Source organism: Cyrtonyx montezumae, unplaced genomic scaffold, assembly GCF_038088225.1.
Source record: "Cyrtonyx montezumae isolate F1298 unplaced genomic scaffold, pur_monq_1.0 scaffold_3, whole genome shotgun sequence".
NCBI classification, from domain to species: Eukaryota; Metazoa; Chordata; class Aves; order Galliformes; family Odontophoridae; genus Cyrtonyx; species Cyrtonyx montezumae.
Window position 1 is genome coordinate 159,447,913 of NW_027072034.1, and position 21,110 is coordinate 159,469,022.

Sequence of the window (21,110 nt, forward strand, 5' to 3'; positions counted from 1 at the left end):
GAATTGCCAGGGGGGAATATTTGCCCTCCTCCCTTCTTGAATGTGAACCTATGAAGCAGTGTTATTTTTGTTGATGCTCTCTCCAAATAAACTCACTGGCTTCAAGTCATTTTCCAGTCTCCCTGAGAACTAAACTGATCAAGATGAAGCTTAGTCTACAAGTTGTCAGTTGAGATGCCAAGTTTTAAAATCAGAGTGAAAAATAAACCCTTGAAAATGGGGGTGTATAAAGGCTGGAGTGAATTATAGCACTACTTTCTCCTATTTCCATCCCTGTCTCCAAAATTCATCTCTTCACATACTGAGAACTAGACATAATGGTATTAGCGGAGAATAAGACCAACAACAAAATCACAGAGAGTAACTTTACCATAACCAAATACTATTTTTTTCTTCGAAGAAAATAACAAAGAAAGGTATTTCCAAACTCTCATTCTCATAAGTTTTTTATTTCCTCTACATTCTGCTGTGCTTTTAAGGTAATAAAGAGCATAAGGTGTGATGCAACCCCATTCAGAAATTGACTTAGCCACCACCATAAAACAATCCTTTTCAACAGTTGGCTGCTGACAGTGGGATCAGTTACAATACCTCAGCAGACCACAGAACTTGTTTTACAGACAAATCTGTGCACAAATCTCACATCTTCACATGTAATCTTGGTGTCTTCTCTCACCTGCAAAGTTTCGACCCAGCCTGACCTTGCTCATCCCTTCCCTTCCTCTGACAGAGCAGTTATCTCAGACCATCCAATACTACAGAATAATAAGTACATATCTAAACCTTGCGCTGGATGTGAGATAGGACAGAGGTACTTCTGCTGTGAAAGGAAGAAAAAGGTGTAACTACAAAAGGAGAATAAGATAAATTCAGTTAGTGGAATCAGTGAAAAATGTGCTCCTTTTTCCATGAGTGCTCCCCTGTCCCAAGGCTGAACTGGCCTTTTCTGCAGTCAAAGCAAGTAGGTTTTACTCTATTGCCATTATTTTTATGATATCAGTCTCACATCAAACTTGAATATTTTGTTCCGGTAGACAAATAGTTGTCACCCGACCACTATGCATCTCTTTCTGCACTTCAGAAAAGCTTAGTCAACATTCTGCTATTTAAAGTTTTCTCTCTGCTGTTTCACCAGCTGAGCGCCTTCAAATATGGAACAAGAGTCCCACAAACTTACATGCCACGTTCAGAGATAGGAAGCCCTTATTAGATGTCACATGAGCCTTTCTCTCCAGTTCATATGCAATTTAAGTCTTCTTTTTTCCAAAGTCCCATTCATCGCTATAAATATTGAATTTTTGCTTCTCTCAACTGAGTTGTCAGTTATTTTCTCCCAATATACTGAATATTACGTTAGAAAAAGGTTAATCTTCCCAGCATTCATGGAAAACAAGTTATACTGTATGAAAGTGTATCAACACAGAATAAGTTTCCATCAGCAACAGCGCTGCGGCAGCACTGACAGCAGAGCTCTACGTGACATGCACAGCTTCTCACACCAGCGTGCAACACCATTTTTTCTCCCAGGAATAGCAACAGTGGACAAGGAAACTTCCTCTAAAAGCAATTTCTCCCAATTGCATTCAAACATTGCTCAAATCTCTGCAGCACTTCAAAGAAAGCTTGTCAGAAGGAGAGCAACCAGAGGAGGCAAGTCTCTGGTGTGAGTCTGGTGCAACAATTCTTGCATTCCCAAATCCGATTACTAGCTGAGTGAAATTCTTCAGCTGCTTTTTAAAAACAGTAGGGTCATTCAGGTGAGAAAACAGAAAATTCTTATTCCTGGTCTAACAGAAGTTGAAATAAATGCATCCAATTTTGCAGTACCATGGAAGTTTTACCATGGAAGGATTCTATCCTGACATCAGCATTAGAGACGATGCAATTTTTCTGACTGCTTTCAAACTATCAGGAGGTCCCCCTGGTAGAACACTAGATTACAACTGGAGGGCTGGAGCACCTCTCCTATGAAAAAAAGTTGAAGGAACTGGGCTTGTTTAACTTCGAGAAGGTTCCAGAACGACCTCATTGTGGCCTTCCAGTACTTGAAGGGAGCGTATCAATATGAAGGGTAACGACTGTACATGGGTGGATAGTGACATGGGGGAATGGTTTGAAACTAAGCAGGGAAAACTTCAGTTATATGTTAGGAGGAAGGCTTTCACTCAGAGGGTGGTGATGTACTGGAACAGGTTGCCCAGAGTGGTTGTGGATGCCTCATCCCTGGAAGCATTCAAGACAAGGCTGGATGTGGCTCTGGGCAGCCTGCTCTAGTGGTTGGCAACTCTGCCCACAGTAGTGGGGCTGAAGCTGGATGATCTTTCAGGTCCTTTTCAACCCAGACTATTCTATGATTCTATGATTACTACCTTACTAAAAAAGCTTTTTGTCCCTTACATAAAAATATACTGGGAGAAAAAGCCAGCTATATGTCAAATTGGGTATCTAATTGCTTCAGAAAATAGAATCAGTTAGGAAGGAAAAAAAAATCTATTTAAAAGATTTTTCACCATATTTAATGCACAACCTATATGAAATAAGTTAAAATGTTCTTCAGTAAATCATGAAGTGAATATTCTAAATAAATCAATCATTTTATTTTTTCTTACATTCTCCAGACCAATGCCAGTAAACTAAAATAAACATGTTATTAAAACAGAAATCAATAGTAAGCTTTAAAATACACTGTACCACAAAAAGGTCAAGCTCCAGTATTGATTTTAATATAACGTTTTTGGTATGTAGTTTCCCAAAGGGATCTCCAATATTGTTCCTCATTCTTCCTTCACTTTACATTTGCACAGGTGAATTTGTTGTTCTTTTCTGCAAAAGCTGTCCACACCATGAAGTTTACTATGAGCACGTATGCAATGTGCTGCTGAGACATGACAAAACAAATTCGGGAGGAGGCACTCAGACACATGAGAGTATCAATTAAATCGTAAAGTGAACCACAGTTATATGGAGACCCTTCCAAAACGTAAGAAGAATAAAAAGGAGTACAAAATGAATGACTGCAATCAAACAACCTACCACTGAGAGCCACCTTTGTGCACTGCTATGTACATATTTTTAAAAGCTGATTTACAGTTTAGAAAAATTTTCCCTTAAACAGATGAGTATGTTTAGAAATACAGAGGCTGTAATAATTCATCCTGCTAATGACAGATAAAATACCACACCATATGGAGCCCAGCAGACTTCAGCAAGTCATTAGCAAGGAATGTTTGAAAATCTATGGTCTGTCTAATTCAAGGAAAGCATTTTTCTTGTAGCTTTTCAAAGCAAAAGTTTACCAAAGAATTCATAGTAGACCAGCCAGTCAAAGCAGAGCAAAGCTTTAAGAGTTATCAAAAGCCATTAACAGCTAATTCATTTTTTGCTTGACCTCCCACAAAATAAGCAGTAGCCAATCCAGGGGAGGGACAACAGGGATTGTACCCATAGTTGCATTACAAGGTAGTTCAGAGACACAAAAATAATCTTCCTCCTGCAGCTGGTAGTTCTCTTCTGATCTCCACGTCAAAATAGTTGATGTCCAGATAACCACCACTTCTCAAACAGTGATAGTCACCACCCACCCAAATCCCTTCACAAGGGATCACAATAACCCTTCTATACCAGAAATGTTTGTCTGTAGAACACACATGGCCATGCTCCTTATTTAAATATAAGCAAACTTTCACAGAATCACAGAATTGTAGGGGCTGGAAGGGACCTCCAGAAGTCACTGAGTCCAACCCCCCTGCCAAAGCAGCTCCCTAGCCCAGGTTGCACAGGTAGGTGTCCAGGTGGGTCTTGAACGTCTCCAGAGAAGGAGACTCCACCACCCCTCTGTACATCCTGTGCCAGTGCTCCATCACCCTCACTGTGAAGAAATTCCCATGCACATTTGTGAGGAACTTGCTATGCTTCAGTGTGTGGACGTTTCACCTCATCCTATTGAGGTACACTGCAGAGAAGAGTCCAGCCTTGTTCCTTTGCCTCCCACTCCTTAAATATTTATAAATGTGGATCAGATCCCCTCCGAGTTTCCTTCTCTCAAGGCTGAACAGACCCAGTTCTCTCAGCCTTTCCTCAAAAGGGAGGTGCTATTAAGAGGATGCCCTTTATCATCTTTGTAGCCCTTTGTTGGACTCTTTCAAGGAGATCCCTCGGAATTAGAATCACAGAATGGTTTGGGATGGAAGGTGCCCTTCAGATCATCCAGTTCCAAACCCCTTCCATAGTCAGGGACACCTCCCACCAGACCAGGTTGCTCAATGTCCCATCCAGCCTGGCCTTGAACATTTCCAGGGAGGGGGAATTACAGGCTTTCTGGGCAACCTGTTCCAGTGTCTCACCACCCTCACAGCATTCCATCCTAGTACCTAGTCTAAATCTACACTTTTCTGGTTTAAAGAGGATTTCCTTTCTTTCTGTTACAACATTGTTTGGACGTGATGATCTTGATGGTCTTTTCCAACTTGAGCTATTCTATGACTCTACATGCCTGTATAAAAAGTCCCTCCTCAGCTTTCCTGTAGGCCCCTTTCAAGTGCTGGAGGGCCGCTGTAAGGTTTCCTTGGAGCCTTCTCTTCTCCAGGCTGAAAAGCCCCAAGCTCTCTCAGCCTGTCCCCATAAGGGAGATGCTCCAGCCTTCTGATCATCTTGATGGCCCTCCCCTGGCCCTGCTACAAATAAATCTATGTCCTTTTGTGTTGGGGACTCCAGAATTGGACATAATACTCACACAGAAGTTAGGGGCATGGTTTAGTGGACAAGATTGGTAAGAGTAGGACAGTAGGACTAGATGATCTTAGAGGTCTTTTCCAACCTTAATGATTCTATGAATCTATATTCAAGAACAAAGTTAGTATATATGGTGGATAAAGATCTGTTCAGTTCACACATCAACAGTCAGAAGAGAAAAAGCCACATTCTTCCCCCAAGCTTGTCCTGCAGAGTCACAGTGTTTTGAGTTTTTTACATATCAGCTTCTTGAGAAATTAAGAAAGCACAATGAATACTTGCTGAGCTTGTTCAGAATAAGCAGAGAAAATGCAAAAAGAAACTTATATATTTAGATTCCGCCACTCAGGTTAATAAGGAAAGTACCAGTGAGACACACACTAAAGCAAGGCAGGGTGACATTGAGAAACAACAATAAGGAAAACTGGAGAACCTTCATGACTGATAGCATTTATTTCTTGCTATTAACTGTCATGTCTTATTCCTTCCAGAAGTGCAATTCGTTATCCCTAGTGCTAGCTTATTACTGTTATCTTGACCCAGAACACAGCCACTGGTTCACTGAGCTGCACAGACATCTCTGCAAATCCTGATGGAACAGATGTATCTTGCTGACCAGAAGCAGCTTCTCATGGCTGAAGTTGAGGAGATATGTCAGTACTTTTTGTACTATAAAACACTGGAACAGGCTTCCATTCAAGGTGGTTGACGCTCCATGCTTGTGAAGATGCTCAAGAGGCATTTGGTAACACTCTCAGTGATGCACTAATGTTTTGTTAGACTAATAATCCTGCCAGGTCCCTTCCAACTGAGCTATTCTATGATATTCTAAATGCTTCTAATTATTTCAAAGTCTTCTGACACAGCAAAGTTATTTCAGACTTCCCTCATAACCAAATTTATTCCAATAAACAAGTTCAACAGCTGTGACAAGTTATAGTGTATTGATCTATGTCTGTAAAACTATACTTCAGGAAGAAATCCAAACAGCTCCAAGACTTCAGAAATTTCTGTGTCATACTTTGTATAATTTCATGTCACGGCAAATATCTAGCTTCACAAATCTGGCATCTCTTTATATTATGACACTGGAGAATAAAGTTAAGAACTTTGTGGAAAAAGAAACAGTGCCAACAATTATCTATTCCTGGTTGACACTCAAACTCAGGTTCTCACACTTATTTTTTCTTTTTTTAGGAAGCTTCTCTTCTAGAGATGTGTAGCGGAGGCTGTGGCAGGCATTTAACAGGGGACAAAAGCTTGCTTTTTCAGTTGCTCTGAGGAGTCCATATATACCAGAGGCAGTAACAAAACTCATCCAGAAAGTCTTCAAACATGCCCACGTAATTGCTCAATAAGCCACAAATACATCATTAAGGTACTGGCTAAGTCTCTGTTTTCATTAAATGAAAACATGAAATGGAAAACAGACTATGAACAACAGCATTATTGCAAAACTCTGCACTGCTAACACACACTTCTTCTCCATAACAAGCTGGAGGGCATAGGAGTACCTACTGGAGGTTCTGAAGACTCCATCTCCAACACAAGGAAGATCCTTTCACATACAACTCTGACCATTTCTAAGAGGATAAATATTGCTTTCACTTAAGAAGATGGAAATAATAAAAAAATACTAATAATTCTATAGGCAGCAACTGTATTCACCCAGTCTATATCAGAATAAGTAGATAAAGTCCCAGGGGAAATTCAGCCAGAAGGCAGCTTTATTAAAGCACTTCCAGGAATGTTTGTCCATTAGTTGGGCTGTGAAAACAATATGCGAGATGAGGTGGTGTTCTGGCCCAGAATGGTTAAACATGAGGGAATTCAGCCACTGGCAGTGCTTCAATTTCCATCAACAGATTACAAGCCACACATGTTCTCATGATGGTAGTTATTAACTTTTGCATTAATTTATGATGCTTCCACAACCACTTCATACTTCCAAATTCTGAGAGAAGAAAATCCTGGAGAGATTGATCATAGTTTGGGGGAAATTTAAACCATTTGTACTGAATACGTATGTATGAATAAATAAACTATATAGAGCAAGTTAATAAACATCTTTTTTCACAGTCTTAAATGAATATATACAATTGAATGAATATATGTACTTATAAAATACATCATCTTTGGAAAACATTTTATGAAATAAATGCAAAAACAAAAACTAATTATAGATATCAACATCACATACCATCAATACCTGATTTAAAGACACTCAGGAAATAAAAGTAGTAGGTTATCAAATTGATTTTTTTTTTTTGTTTTGAAAGTGCAAAGCCAAGTAGTTTTTAATACTATGGTATCCATTAAATTCACTAATGATGGGCTTATGTCCCTACCATAACCCTTCCAAAAAAATTAATCACTAGAAGTAGAGCATTCCAAGTTGTTCCTCACCAGACAAAAGTAGCAAAATCTTTCATCAAAATGCAGAGGTCTGGTTTCATTCTGCTCAACTGCCCTTACCAAAGAGCCTGAACTACAAGCTGAAAGAGCTACTGAATTGCCATTCTACATGATACTATCAGCACAAACATCAGACACCATCTCTCCTCAATCCAAACAGCCTTAAACAGCACCAGTGTATTTGTACTCTGCATCCCCCATATAGGTAAGCCTACATTTCACTTCTTTTTCTCACATTTCCAAGTATTAATATATGAATGCTATCAATTGTTTTTTCTATAACAGTTTTAATCCAGTTTATGTTTTAAGCACAGCACAGCTGTGATCTCAGGTTTTGTTCCATCTTCCAACACTCCATCAATGTGCTTCCACGTTAACTATATATAAACTAAATGCAAAAGAAGTCTTAGGCTTTCTCGTCTATATTGCCTAGAAGTCTCTGCATTGCACCAACATGCAAGGTATAAAACATTCCATCTGAACAGTGTGCACCAAGCTCTTGAGTTTTTGCTTCAAAATTGAAGTCAAGTAATGATGAAAAATTATACCGACTCTAAAAGTACATGAGAGCCCAGAAGAATGATACTGATGTTGTACAGAAAATTGCAGGCTTTTTTTGCCTGAAAGTATGGATCTTGGCTTCAAAAAAGAACACTACACAACTTTCCTCATGCCCCTGAATCTGGGAGACATTGCTTTCTCAACTGGAATAGAACAGGTAGGTATGCTGAACCTGAACAACATAAATCTGTTCTTCAAGTGGTCAACATAGCGGCAGTCACTTCACTCCCAGAAGAACATGTTCTGAAAGGAAACAGCTCCACATTTGCTACAGTGCTTCTCCAATGCTTTTTTAAAGCACGGACTTCAACCAGAATTTGGTCTATAGAACACCTCAAGAAACTGCTAAGTAAACATTTCCACCTTTCATGAGACATGACAAGAGCCTTTATGCTCCAGCCAAAAATGTATTTTCGATTATACATGGTATGTAGAAAATAAAATAAGAAACTCTTTATTATTTCTAAAAAATAAAAAAAAACACCCTGGAAAAGATCTAAAAGCTACTTAATGAAACTTTTAACAGGTTATTTTCATCTTGGTATTTTTGTTTTAAACTTAGTTTGATAGTTTGTATTTCAAAAGCACAGATTCTTGAAACTAATTTTAAGGAAACATATGGATTTTACACCATCCTTGGCCACTGTAAAGAAGGCTGCCAGCAACAGTCCCTGTAAGATCTAATATCAGCTATGAGAAAAGTCAGCCCGCTTCCTACCTTTCACAGATCAATGCAGCACCAACAGAAACTGAGTTACGGCATACTTGATGAAAATCACTGAGAAGCCTCAAGGGACAAAAAAAGTTAAAAAAAAACCCAAACATTTCTGTAACTGTAAACATATTGAGATGAACTCCACGCTCAAATGTAACACAGGCTTTCCCATCGAAGTCCAGTTCAAAGAGGAGAGATTTTACTATTACATATTGATTTCCTTTACAGCTGATTAAAAAAAAAAAAGCCCGATTCATTTTCTTGGGCATTTATATAGTCCTATCTAATTACATACTCCATCAGCCTAACACAATTAAATAACAACATAATGATGTGTAGGAAACAACTGATATATAAGCAGACAGTTTAAGCAGCACTAATTGCATTCTAATTCTTAAAATCCATCATAATGAGCCTTTCTTGCCATTCTCAGAGGGAAAGACAATGAATAGGTTAATATCTGTAATCTGTGTGTTGTATTATCTTTTTACCAAAGTCACTGAAAGAAACTCAAAGAATTACCGCACAAGTCCACCAAGATCACTATACAGCCAAACCGGTGTGCAATTCAAACTGGAAGTTTTTAATTGCTAATAATTACCCAGCATCATACTCAACAGAGGGAACATACTCTTAAAATTCTACATCTAAACTCCGCAGCTACGCTGTGTGGTTCTATCAAATCTTTCACAGTAATTACAACCTCTACAGTCTCTGGAAAAATACACCTTACAAAGTAATGGTTTTATATACAAAATGAAAAGCAAAAAGGTTTTTTGCAGATGAACTGTCTAACTACCATACTTTGCATCTTCAGAGTGCTAAGACATTAAGTATTAAAGCAGTTAGAAACATTCTGCAGCACAGACAAACCTAGAATTCACAGAAATAACAAGTGCCATTTCTATTGCTGTTAAAAATGTACTGTCTGATCAAACAGGACTTAAAACAGAGAGGGTTATAAGTAACCCACCTGTATAATTCTCCCTATCTCTACATAGTGATTTTTGGGAATCGAGAAATGAATGAAGATTAACTTTAAAAGGTAGGAAAAAAAAAAGTCAGATAAAAATTGATATAAAAATTTGATACAGAATGTTGACAAGGCAATGTCAGTCGATTTGCTGTTTTTAACATATATTTAATGTCAAAATTGGTTATATAGCCCAAGAGTTTTCCCTACCATTCTGTCTTGAAGGCACATAATTTATCTGTTCAGAATAAATAGATAAATAGCAGTAATAAAAGCATTAATCACGTTTGTTTTAAATACTGTTATTAACAAACAGACCTTCTCTTTTGAGCTTCAGAGTCTCTCCTGGCTCGTTCTAATGCCAATTCTTCTGCTATTCTTTTCTTTAGCTCTTCATCATTAACTACAATTAAAAGAAAATTAAATGAAGTGTTAACAGAACACAATATATTCCTAATTACAGAAACAACTGCATAATACATTATTTTATTTATTTTTTCTTACAAAGTGGAGTGTTTCCTTGCGATTTAACTACCTCTCAAATTTTAATGTACAGTGCTAGAGAGCCATTAAAAATTATACTGATTAAACAACTTTTCAATTAACAGTATCTTCTGAAAATTACAAAGAAAATACACAGTACTGTACAGCTAAATTAAAGATGATATAGTTAAATTAAGAACATTTTTCTTAAAATAAATACACTGTTCTAAAGTAAAATCAGGGCAAACATCTGAGCTCTAAGTAGGAAAGACAAACATGCTTTTTATTCACATGAAACAGAGGGGAAATAACTTCCTATGAAATTAATCAAGAATTTTTATACACATATTTTTCCCCAACAACAGAGCATTTATCACATCTTACACACCAATATTTTCAGTCTCTCTTGCTGGAAAAAAGATTTCACCTTAAATTCTTCTCACTTCACTTAATCAGGTGGGCATGGAAAAAAGCATTTCATTTATTTTGCCTCAGTCAGACACATTAGTCCGAAGTTTGGGTAAGAACCAACAGAGCGGGGCACCGAGTTCTTCAAGTCTATGAATTAACTTTTCCACACAAAGACAGATAAGTACAAGATCCACTAATTCTACAAGCCTGAAAGATACCTAAGACTACCAAATGCCATTCAATGAGGCTTTGGTTTACAAAACAGCTCCCTCCACCACTCTTTGAGCATAGAATCATAAAGGTTGGATAAGACCACTAAGATCAAGCAGTCGAACTCCCAACCCATCTCCACCATGCCCACTGAATTATGTCCATCCCTCAGAGCCACATTTTCACATTTTTAAACACCTCCAGGGACAGTGATTCCACCACCGCCATGGGCAGCCTGTTCCAACACTGATTCACTACTCTTTCTGAAAAGATTTTTTTCCTCATATCCAATCTGAATTGATATTCAAGTGCTCAGTCGTGCAAGCTACTACATTAATGCTATTCAATACGAACGATCTGTGCATCCATAGGCAACTGTAGAGACCAGAAATATTGCATTTACTTCCTTTATCTGAAGCTGTAGCAATTAAACACGTTTCAGTAGACTTCCAGAGGAAAGGTTGTCTCTGTCAAAACAAACCAATCACACGCGCTCATTTTTGAGATAGTTTTGTACATTTTTCTCCACACAAAGGCAAATTGACACAAGCATAGTAGGAATAAAACAAATCAAATACAGTTCACTTGTAAGAATGAGCTATTTTCTCCATTTTCAGAAAGCGTATTAGCTTTGTAACCAAAAGTTTCAGCAACTTTGATAGAACAGCTGTTAACTCTGCAGACAGTATGGATTTGTAGCAGTAAATAAGAGTGATTTTCCTGCGCATAAAGATACATAAAGCAACTCTACAGTACTTTTATATTGCACTACAGGCAACAGGAAGGTTTCCTTACTCATATGAAGCACCTGGTTCCATTCTCTGGACCCACACAGCAACAAAACACAGAGACCCTCAGAACGTATGTTATAGATGTTCAATTCAAGGTGGCACAAACTCCTCAGAAGCAGAAACAAAAACGCTTGCTTAGGTAACTATAAAACAACAGCTGCATTTTAAGGCAGGAATCAATTGGAATATAATGTTTATAAAGCAGTCCCCTTAGAGTATGTGTTTGTATTAAGTACTTATGCATAGAGACTGCATTCAACAACTGTCAGCAGTCAGAAATTCGTGGAGATACCAGGGCAAAAGAGAATAAGATGGGAACTTCTTCACAGTAAGGGTGATGGAGCAATGGAAAGCCGGCACAGAGAGGTGGTGGAGTCTTTTTCTCTGGAGACATCCAAGACCCACCTGGATGCCTACCTGTGCAACCTGGTCTGGGGGGGGGTTCTAACTGGCAGGGGGTTGGAGAACTCTATGATCTCTAGAGGTCCCTTCCAACCCCTACAGTTCTGTGATTCTGCAATCTGCCTCTTTCACTGCACACTATCAGGTAATGCTTAAAAGTATAAATAAATAAATAAATAAATAAATAAATAAATAAATAAGTTTGCTCAGAAGTGGAACAGTTTCACTTTAGACTTTCTTAGTGAAGTCTGGTCCACAAACATTATCTATCCAACATCATTAGCCCACGTTCCCTTTACAGTTAAAAGAGCCCAATGTGCAATTCTCTCATCCAAAGTAGATATTTATAGTAATGAGTTTTATGAATGAATGAAGCAGCTTCATTGACTCTATGGGAACCTTGGGTAACTAATTCAGTTAGAAGTACCCTAAGTAAAGCAGTAGGAATCAACAGCCATTCTGCCACACAGCAAATACTTTATCAGATGATGGAGTTTCAGAAGGAAAGGACAAGGGGACACTTGTGAGCGTGATTCTGTGTGATTCTGTAAAGTGAGTTTCTGCAAAATTCACTCTGAAATTATACTGTTATATATGAAAACCCAGAGGTAAATAGTTTTTTTTTGTTTTTTTGTTTTGTTTTTTTTTAACAGATTACTACAACAAACCTTGAAAGAAAAGCAAATGCCCTTTTTACTGGGACTGTCTCTCCTGACTGCCATCACTGTTCCCCTATTTTCTGATCTGAGGCTAGAGAAGCATATGCTCACAACCTCTGTTTGAGGAGACATCAACCCGTAGTACCACACCTGTACATTCCCAAACGAGGATCAGATAGAATACTCACCTAAAGAGTTTAGCAAAATATCAGGCAACCACAAAGATCCTGGTTTTGTACTGCAGCACACATTAATCTCCCCTGCACCTCAGTAAGCATCACAAGCCAAAATAAGAGCTGTTAAGGTTCTGCAATTGCACACTTAGAAATGATTAAGCTGTCATAAAAGCAAAGAATTTATTTCACATCACAGCCACCTTATTCACAGAACAATCTGAAAACCCACAATCAGGTGTTTCTTACTGCAGTTTTGTTCAACTCAGATACCTCAATATTTAACACCCTTAATACTTCACCTGAGAATAGAGGAAATGTTGCATGAGAATGTTGTTCATCAGCAGCTATATCATGAGTTTCCTTGCTCTGGTGTACAAAAGCAAATACAAGAACTTTAACAGACCATAAAACAGTCTTTAAAGTCATAATAAGAAGAGATTCAGGCATCAGCCAATAAAGACATTTGACCCTAACAATCAATTAGGTTGCCCATCGATCTGCCAAATACTAATAGGGAATAAAAGTGGAGCTATAGATCACTCAATAGAATTACTGTAAGATATAATTAGGTAGCTCCCCAATGGGAAGTTTATGACGTTTCAGTTAAAAAATTGCAGTTTTATAAGTAGGAGAGGTATGTTCTAGGGGAATAAGCTTTTAGAAAGAAAAATTAATTTATTACAATGGGGATAAGGAAAAAAAAAATGGAACTGTTCTAGGTAAAAACGGTACAATTTCCCCACAGTGTGAATCTCTGCTCAGACTACAGTGTGTTAAAACCAGACTGCTAACAAGCTAATAGATAATATTATGATCTAGTACAAGTAAGTCTGCAAAAATAAGCATATTCAGGACACACTAAGCATATAACAGCTGCCAAAAAAAAATTACTTAGCTATTCCTTCACCTCTAGCTTTTCAAGCTCTTCAGGACAATGTAATCAGTGTCAAACTCATTTTGAAGTGCATCCCAGAGAAGAGAAACTTGGAAGATTTTCAGACAACTATTTTTAGGAAGTCACACTTACACCCTAGTGCTTCCTTACGCTCCTACAAGAGCGTAAAATGCAGCTCTACCTTTCACCAAGTCTGAATGTGCTAATGCACAGTTCACATCACCAGATAATTTAGATAGATGGTCAGTAATGGGAACTATACTCAGAAAGCCATAGTGCTGTACCCAGAAATAACTCTGTCCTCTTAGCATGTGAGTTGTGGATGCTGATAGGTGTCTGATAAGCTGTATTCTCTCCGGGATAATGGAAATCAAGTGCCACCAGCCGCACTGCCAGTAGGCTCATTACCCTGCTCAGCTCTAGCAGCAGATTGCACAGTGCTTAAAAGACTGACCAGCCTGCTCTGTGTAACATCACCACAGACACGAACGACAAAAGTGTACAATGAAAGTAAAAACAAAGCTTCACTGACCAAGAAATGATTGTCAGAGAGCACTCTGCCATTTGGATGCCTCCAGGATGAAGGAACCTGAGCTTTCACATCTGGCCACCTCCTCCTCTGAAAGGTGTTGATATTCTATTAGATATAAACATCTGTATATCGCAAACACATGATGCATTTCTTCCCCTTCACACACACAATTTAACTTAAAAATGCGCAAAAGTAAGTTAACCAATTTTAAAACAAACCATTTTTATGTACTTCAGTGACATGCCAATACATGTATTCGTATATTCAGCTTCTTTAACATTGAAAAGGAAGACTTAAGAGAGTAGAAGAAACTATAAACTATGGCCATTGTCTATCTAGTGGCTAAAATCTACGGCCACGTCCAACAGAAAGGAGAGAAAACTTCCAAAATAAGAGCACTTTCATACTGCAGTAGGGTTTTAATTTGAGAAATAAACAAGCAGACCAACAGTTCTACAAATGCAACAGCATTTCCACATTGATGCTAATTATTTTTGTTTTAATAAAATGACCAAAATGTCCCACTTTTACAGAGAGACATTGTTCTCTATAATCTACATAAAGTGTAATATAATTGCTTTAAGAAAAAAATAAATAGAAAAACTTAGAACTACAGGAATGTACAAAGTCACTTAACATTCTCCACATGTTCTTCAAAATCAGACAAAAAAAATAAAGCATACATCCTGTATGTTTCCCAGGGTCCAAAAGACTATGAATAATTATATTTCCTTAATCCTCAGGGATTGCTCCTAGGGGTACTGAAGAGCTTACAGAGGCTTTAGAGACACAAAATTCACTCCCATCTTGGAGCACTCAGAAGCCTTCCACCAGCACCATGGGCCCAAAGCCAAGAACTCTGCAACAAGCAAAATTCTTGAGAAGACAACAGCAACTGTAACTCTAGGTCTACCATACACTGCTGTGTTAGAATATATGCAACTCATAACATTTAGACAACATTTTCCTCCATTTGCTTTTCCCTTGCTGTCCATTCTAATCAAGAGACCTAGATTCATATCTTCTCGTTTAAAGCCGCTTTATAGAAAAACAAATATTCAACAAGATAGTAAAACATAGCAAGAAGGCAGCACCCAAAGTTGCAAACGTGCATTAGTTAAAGCAGATACTTGCAGCTTAGAAAAGGTCAGACGGAGAAACAACAAATACGATACAGAGAAATTAATCAAATAACCTCTAGATTGCAGAGCTAGGAGTCTGCCCATTTGTCTTGGGATTTTAAAAAAATAATAATTAATGGAAACAGCATTTACTATCAGGCACCTTAACTAAATCCTCTTGAAAGGGCAGGTGCATTAAGTTATTAAGAGACACTTAGGTTTGATACAATCAAACATACTTTAGAGAATACACTTAAGAAAACAATATCCTGAGACTGAATTTACAAAATAAAGGAGGAAAATAACTAGATCCTTTTCATTCAGCTTTGCTGAACGAAGATGGTCAGTGAACAAGACATATGTCGTAACGCCTCTTTTCAACACAGCCCTTGACTTATCAAAATCTACAGAAACACCAGGACCTTGAGCTCCCTTTAGGTTTAGCTGAAATAATAATAATAAATTCAGAAGTTACATGCAAACATGGCACTTCCACACAACCCTTTCCTACTGGAAAAGCATTAGAAGTTCCTGCTCCACCAGGGAGATTGGACTAGATGGTCCTTCAAGGTCCCTTCCAATTACTGATATTCTGATTCTGTGAAATAATGGAAAGAAAACCTGAGATGTCTCAACACAGCGAAGACAGAAGGCCAAAACTAATGCAAAACAGGCAGCTCATGGCTTCTATTCATTTTCCTGTAACACACTGTTGAAAAACTCTCAGCAATGTTGACAGGGCAGTATTTAAAAGACAGTTTTGTATTACTTGAAATGAATAGTGGGTGTCTTCAAATTGTTGAAGCCGAACTAAAATCACGTAAAATCAAAGGTGAGAAAAAACAAAGAATATAAACAGACTATAAAATAGATAAAGTAGAGTTGGAAGACTGGCTTCAATACCAGTAGCAATTATTTTCCCCCCCCCCCTTGTAGGACATATTCCCTAATCAGTACAGATTTTTTTTGTGTTCACCTCTGTAGCACCTGGTATTGACAAACGGTGCATTAGGCCATTCAAACCACTGATTGATCTGCTCCAACAAAGCAATTCCCTGTTCACATTAAGGATGAGCATTAACCACCTCACCTGGGACAGCCACCCTAGGGCTGGCTTCAACCCCATCATCTGCCTCAGGAGCTGGAAAGACAACTACAGCTTTGTAGACATTAAAGTTAATGAAGATGTCACAAGGAAGATTCCTAACAGCACACTAACAGCCATAAATATTGAAACAGAAAGCACAGTGGCAATCTGATGGATTCATGACATCAGGCTATGGGCTTATAAATAAGTTATGAGTCTTTTGCAATTAAAACGTTTCCTCACTCACAGTCCAATCAAATCCACAACATGCAAAGATTATAAATGCATACACACCTAATATCTTTCCACTTAATAAGCACTGCAGTTTGAACTATATCTAAATTCCATACATCATACACACAAAAAAACCCATCAATATCAACAGCAGCTAAGTAGGACAGCAAAGACAAAATATTTAATCTGTGAATCCATTTCTAACGAGGAGACATCTAAATACAGAACATGCACTCGAGCAGCATACAGTATCTTCCACTAGACCAGACTGAAATAAGTGTTTATTTTACTTCTTATTCGTTTAATCAAAAAATTGTTTCCTTTACTGGCATTCTCGAAGTTATCTCAAGTGACTGACTAACCATGGAAACAAAATTCATCTCTTTCCCAAAATAGGCTACTTGAGGTCCAGGTTAAAGAGCAATGGTGAATGCGATGCAAGGCGGCTTCATTCACACCTCCCTGTGCAGCTGTGCACACACAAAAACTTCATCTCAGAGCCACCAATCTCTTAGGAACATAAAGTTCAACAGTGGAATGACGTATTTTGGTTCTCTTTGGCTATCAGTAACACTGCCAAGGAAACTTTATCCTGGATTCCTAAAAACTTAAGTCATAGAATATCTTGAGTTGGAAAGGACCCATAAGGATCATCGAGTCATATAGTTATTCATTGCATACTCTAGAAAACAGAAATATTTTTGGTTTTAAAACCACTATATATGATTTCTATAGCAACGAAGGCAGCAAAAAATATATTTTGTGTGCTAAACTCTGGTGGAGGAACAATGATAACATTCAAAGGAAAAAATATATATTTTTTTGTAAGAGCCTGGGTTTGCTTGTAGCAGTATACAAAAGGTAACAAGTAAGCGCTGTAAACAGTGCACTGGTCTTCCTATTATACAATATTTTTAATATCATTTTAAAGAACAATATACTTAAGCATAAATTCTGTTTTCAGATTCATATAAATTTAGCTCCCAATATATACAGCAGCTCTTCCATTCAAATTCAGAATTACAGCCACTTCCAGCAATCAGGGATTCAGTACAAACACAGCATGTGCCTCCAAGGACAGGATTTTGTATTAACTGTTAAATATTGGTAATGTGCAGCAATACCTAAGCAAGCTCATAGGATAATTAAATACAAAAAACAATGCAATTAAGTGTGCATAATTTAAAATTATTTAATATTTTAGTTTCCAAAGGCGCTCTTGCATATATTACAGTATCTATTTTACAATGTAAATGCAGATATCAATCAAATTATACTCATTTAAAATAGTAGTAAGTTGGTACATGATCTAGAAACAACGAAGCAAAGTTAGTTATAATATATTTGGAACATCTTCTTTTCAGTATTCCATTATTGTAACTTCAGCAGTAAATCCCAGTAGTGAATCAATGAGGACTTATGAAGGGTGGTCTGGAAAAAACAGTAGAGAGGCTGGACTGCAAGGCTTTGCCTTACATTTCTTTCAATTGGTTTCTATCTGTTTGTGCTTACCAGATCTATCTATCACTAACTCATTCCTGAGATTCATTCCCATTGGCTAAGCTCTTCTACTACACTATTTCAATGCAGTATATCAAACCCTCGAAAAATCTGTAAGGAAATGTCTCATTGAATCACAGAACGGTTTGGGTTGGAAGGGACCTTTCAAATCATCTGGCTCCAACCCCACTGCTTTTGGCAGGAACACCTCCCACCAGACCACGATGCTTAAAGCCCCATCCATCCTGGCCTTGAATAATGTTTCTGCTTAGAATTTTTCTTCAAACTTGGAATTATATGCAAAGAAATAGAAATAAAAAAGATATGACAAAATAAATCTTTTGTCCTAGAGAACTTAAATTCCACATAACAGGTGGACAGAGATAGGGAAGTACAGCAAGAAAAGAAATTTTAAATATGGGGTAAATATCTAGAAACACCCAAGCGCTAATAAAATAAATTACTTACCACCAGCAGGACTGATTTAAATAAAATGGTATTTAAATGTAAGGTACAAGCGTATGCTCATTTCTCTAAGAACTCATGCTCTGTCAGTTACAATAAATCTTCATATAGCGACATAAATTGAAGTCATTATCTTTACAAAGTTGTGAATCCTTTCAACCAAGTTTTCTTAATATATACACACACAAAATAACTGATTTCATCAGCTACTTTGCCGTCAGCCAGTTTGTTGCCTTCAACATTTAACATATATATTTCTGTATGTATTAAAAATAGAAGAATCAAATACCTTTAAGAAGCTATCACTAGCAGCACATCCTTAGACTTAAAGCAACAGGTGAGAGACTTGTTATTTCAGCTGTCTGTGCTGGTACTTCCTACTATGCATCAGCTGCAAGAGTTTTGTTGCTGAATACAATAGATAAAAGCATCAGAGTCCCATAACTCACCATTTAAAAAATAAACAAGGATGGGAAGGATTTTATCAGACTGTCTTCAGTAGGATTGAAGATGCAGTGTTCTTCCAAGACAATTTAAGCTGCCTAGTTTCAGAACTTCATAGCTGATAAGATCACAGTGAAGGTATTTTAACTGACCACACTGGGAATTTACTGCCACTCCTTTTATTTTCTTGGAGAAAAACAACAATGTACACAGAATTTTGTACACAAATTTCTGTGTACAAAGAACAATGTGAAATCAGAAAAGACCTGGTTCATTTTTAATAAACTACAATGTTTTCCAAATAGATCTTTAATTGAATCGTAGAATGGTTCGGGTTGGAAGGGACCTTACAGATCACCTAGCTCCAACCCCAAGGCATAGGCAGGACACCTCCCACCAGACCAGTTTGCTCACAGCCCCATCCAACCTGGCCTTCAATGCTTCCAGGGCGGGGGCATCCACAACCTCTCTGGGCAACCTGTACCAGTGTCTCACCACCCTCACAGTTAAGAATTTCTTTCTTCTTCCTAGATATCAAGGCTAAATCTGGCTTTAAACTGGACGAAGTTATTTCCCCTCATCCTGTCACTACCTGCCCTTTTAACAAGTCCCTCCTCAGCTTTCCTGTAGGTCCCCTTTACGTACTGCAATACCACTTCAATTTGCAATGGAACCCATAGTTTCTGTTAACAAATAATAAACTTGAAGGTTATGGCTCAAAGCTAGGCAATATTAAAGAAACTTACTAAAAAAAACAACACTGTTTCACAAAAGTAATAAGATGGAATGAACTGAATGATACAGAAGTTGTGATGGTCAGCCTCATCTGAATTCTTACTTGGGCAGGTTGGGGAAATAAAACACCTAGAATTATGTTATTTTATCAGGTGTATTTCAATTAACATCCTCTACCACTACTCGGAACAGTGCTCTGTCAGGTATAACTGTGTAAAAGTTAAAAGGGCATACACTAAAACATCTCACTAGTTTTACATTCAGGGGTTGGACTAGATGATCTCTAGAGGTCCCTTCCAACCCCTACAGTTCTGGGATTTAGAAGCCACCACCAACTGCAAAGAATTAGGAACTACTATTGCCCATGCCAGCATTCCAGAGTAGGACCGTCTGTACTATCAAGGCTACATAAATAGCACATTTTCATGTTCCATCATCTTTAAAGGTTCTCCAGCTGCAATTGCACACTATCAGTGGCACTGATAAGTCAATTTTAGCCAATTACAGCTCTAGATTGCAGTAGCTTTCAACAGGAATAAGACTCACAAAGTTGCTCATTGCTCAGACAAAAAAAGCCTTCTGTTGAGAATAATTTCATATATCTTCCAGTCAGTGGAAACATCAGCTCACAGTATCTCTAGGCATCGGATTTTATTGTCAGATGTCTATGTGCCAACTGCCTGAGTGGCAGAGGAGAACCTGCTTTTATATTTATGTGGATCACAGTACCCAAGAAATTGGTACTGCTTCCAAAACAAGGTAAGTAAAGGCTAATAAGGTGACTGAATGGGATAATCATGAATATGTAACGGGATGATCATTAGTATGTAATGGGATAAAGACTAAGTTGGTTTTTGTTGCTGTGCATCTCATAGATAACACAAATGACTGTACCTATCTATAAGGAACCTTTTCCTCCCCTCTTCAAATAAATGTCTTTCAATATATGTATCTATATTCAATTAACTTTCCAATCTGAACTGATATGTGTGTGTGTGTGTGTGTTTTCCACTCGCACTCAAGTATTGATAATTTCAAATGACCTTAGCATGCCCTGTAATAGTCAGTCCTTCTCTAACAGCCACAAAGAGATTCAAAACCAAACCAAAGGGAACAATCAATCAGGAGAAAGAGGGCAAGGCAAACAAACACAACGAAAAATAACCACAGATTGATATTTGGTAGTGGATACAACTTCATGATGAAGATGCTTCAGCCTTCTGACATTCAACCCTTTCACGATTTCCAAAGCTGGCTGCATATTCACAGCTCCGAATGCCAAAGAAAATTCTCGCTGGTTTGCAAAACTAACAACCAGCAGTATTTTCCTTTAGACTAAAATCAATGATAACCTGGCTTTTTGTGGATTTGGGCCATATTTCTCTCATAAACACAGTAACCCTGCTTTCTTTCAGGGTATTGTATTGTTTGAACCAGGAAGGTGAATTCTATAGCTGGCCCAAAGCTCTACACGCAGTATCTCTGCATCAACTCATCAGCTGCACAGTACATTACAGAAGCATTCTGCCTACCTGTCCTGTAGCAGGGCACAAACTGCAGGTCTCCCAGT

At 37.9% G+C, this 21,110-nt stretch overlaps 1 protein-coding gene across 2 annotated transcripts in view; it reads right to left on the reverse strand.

Annotated features, from left to right (window-relative positions):
• CHCHD3 (coiled-coil-helix-coiled-coil-helix domain containing 3) overlaps positions 1-21,110 on the reverse strand; it is a 145,333-nt gene that overhangs the window by 107,551 nt on the left and 16,672 nt on the right. For both annotated transcript variants that reach the window (XM_065743804.1, XM_065743803.1), the window contains exon 3: positions 9,714-9,798. In XM_065743804.1, coding sequence (XP_065599876.1) covers positions 9,714-9,798 — 85 coding nt within the window. The remainder of the gene's footprint in view (positions 1-9,713; positions 9,799-21,110) is intronic.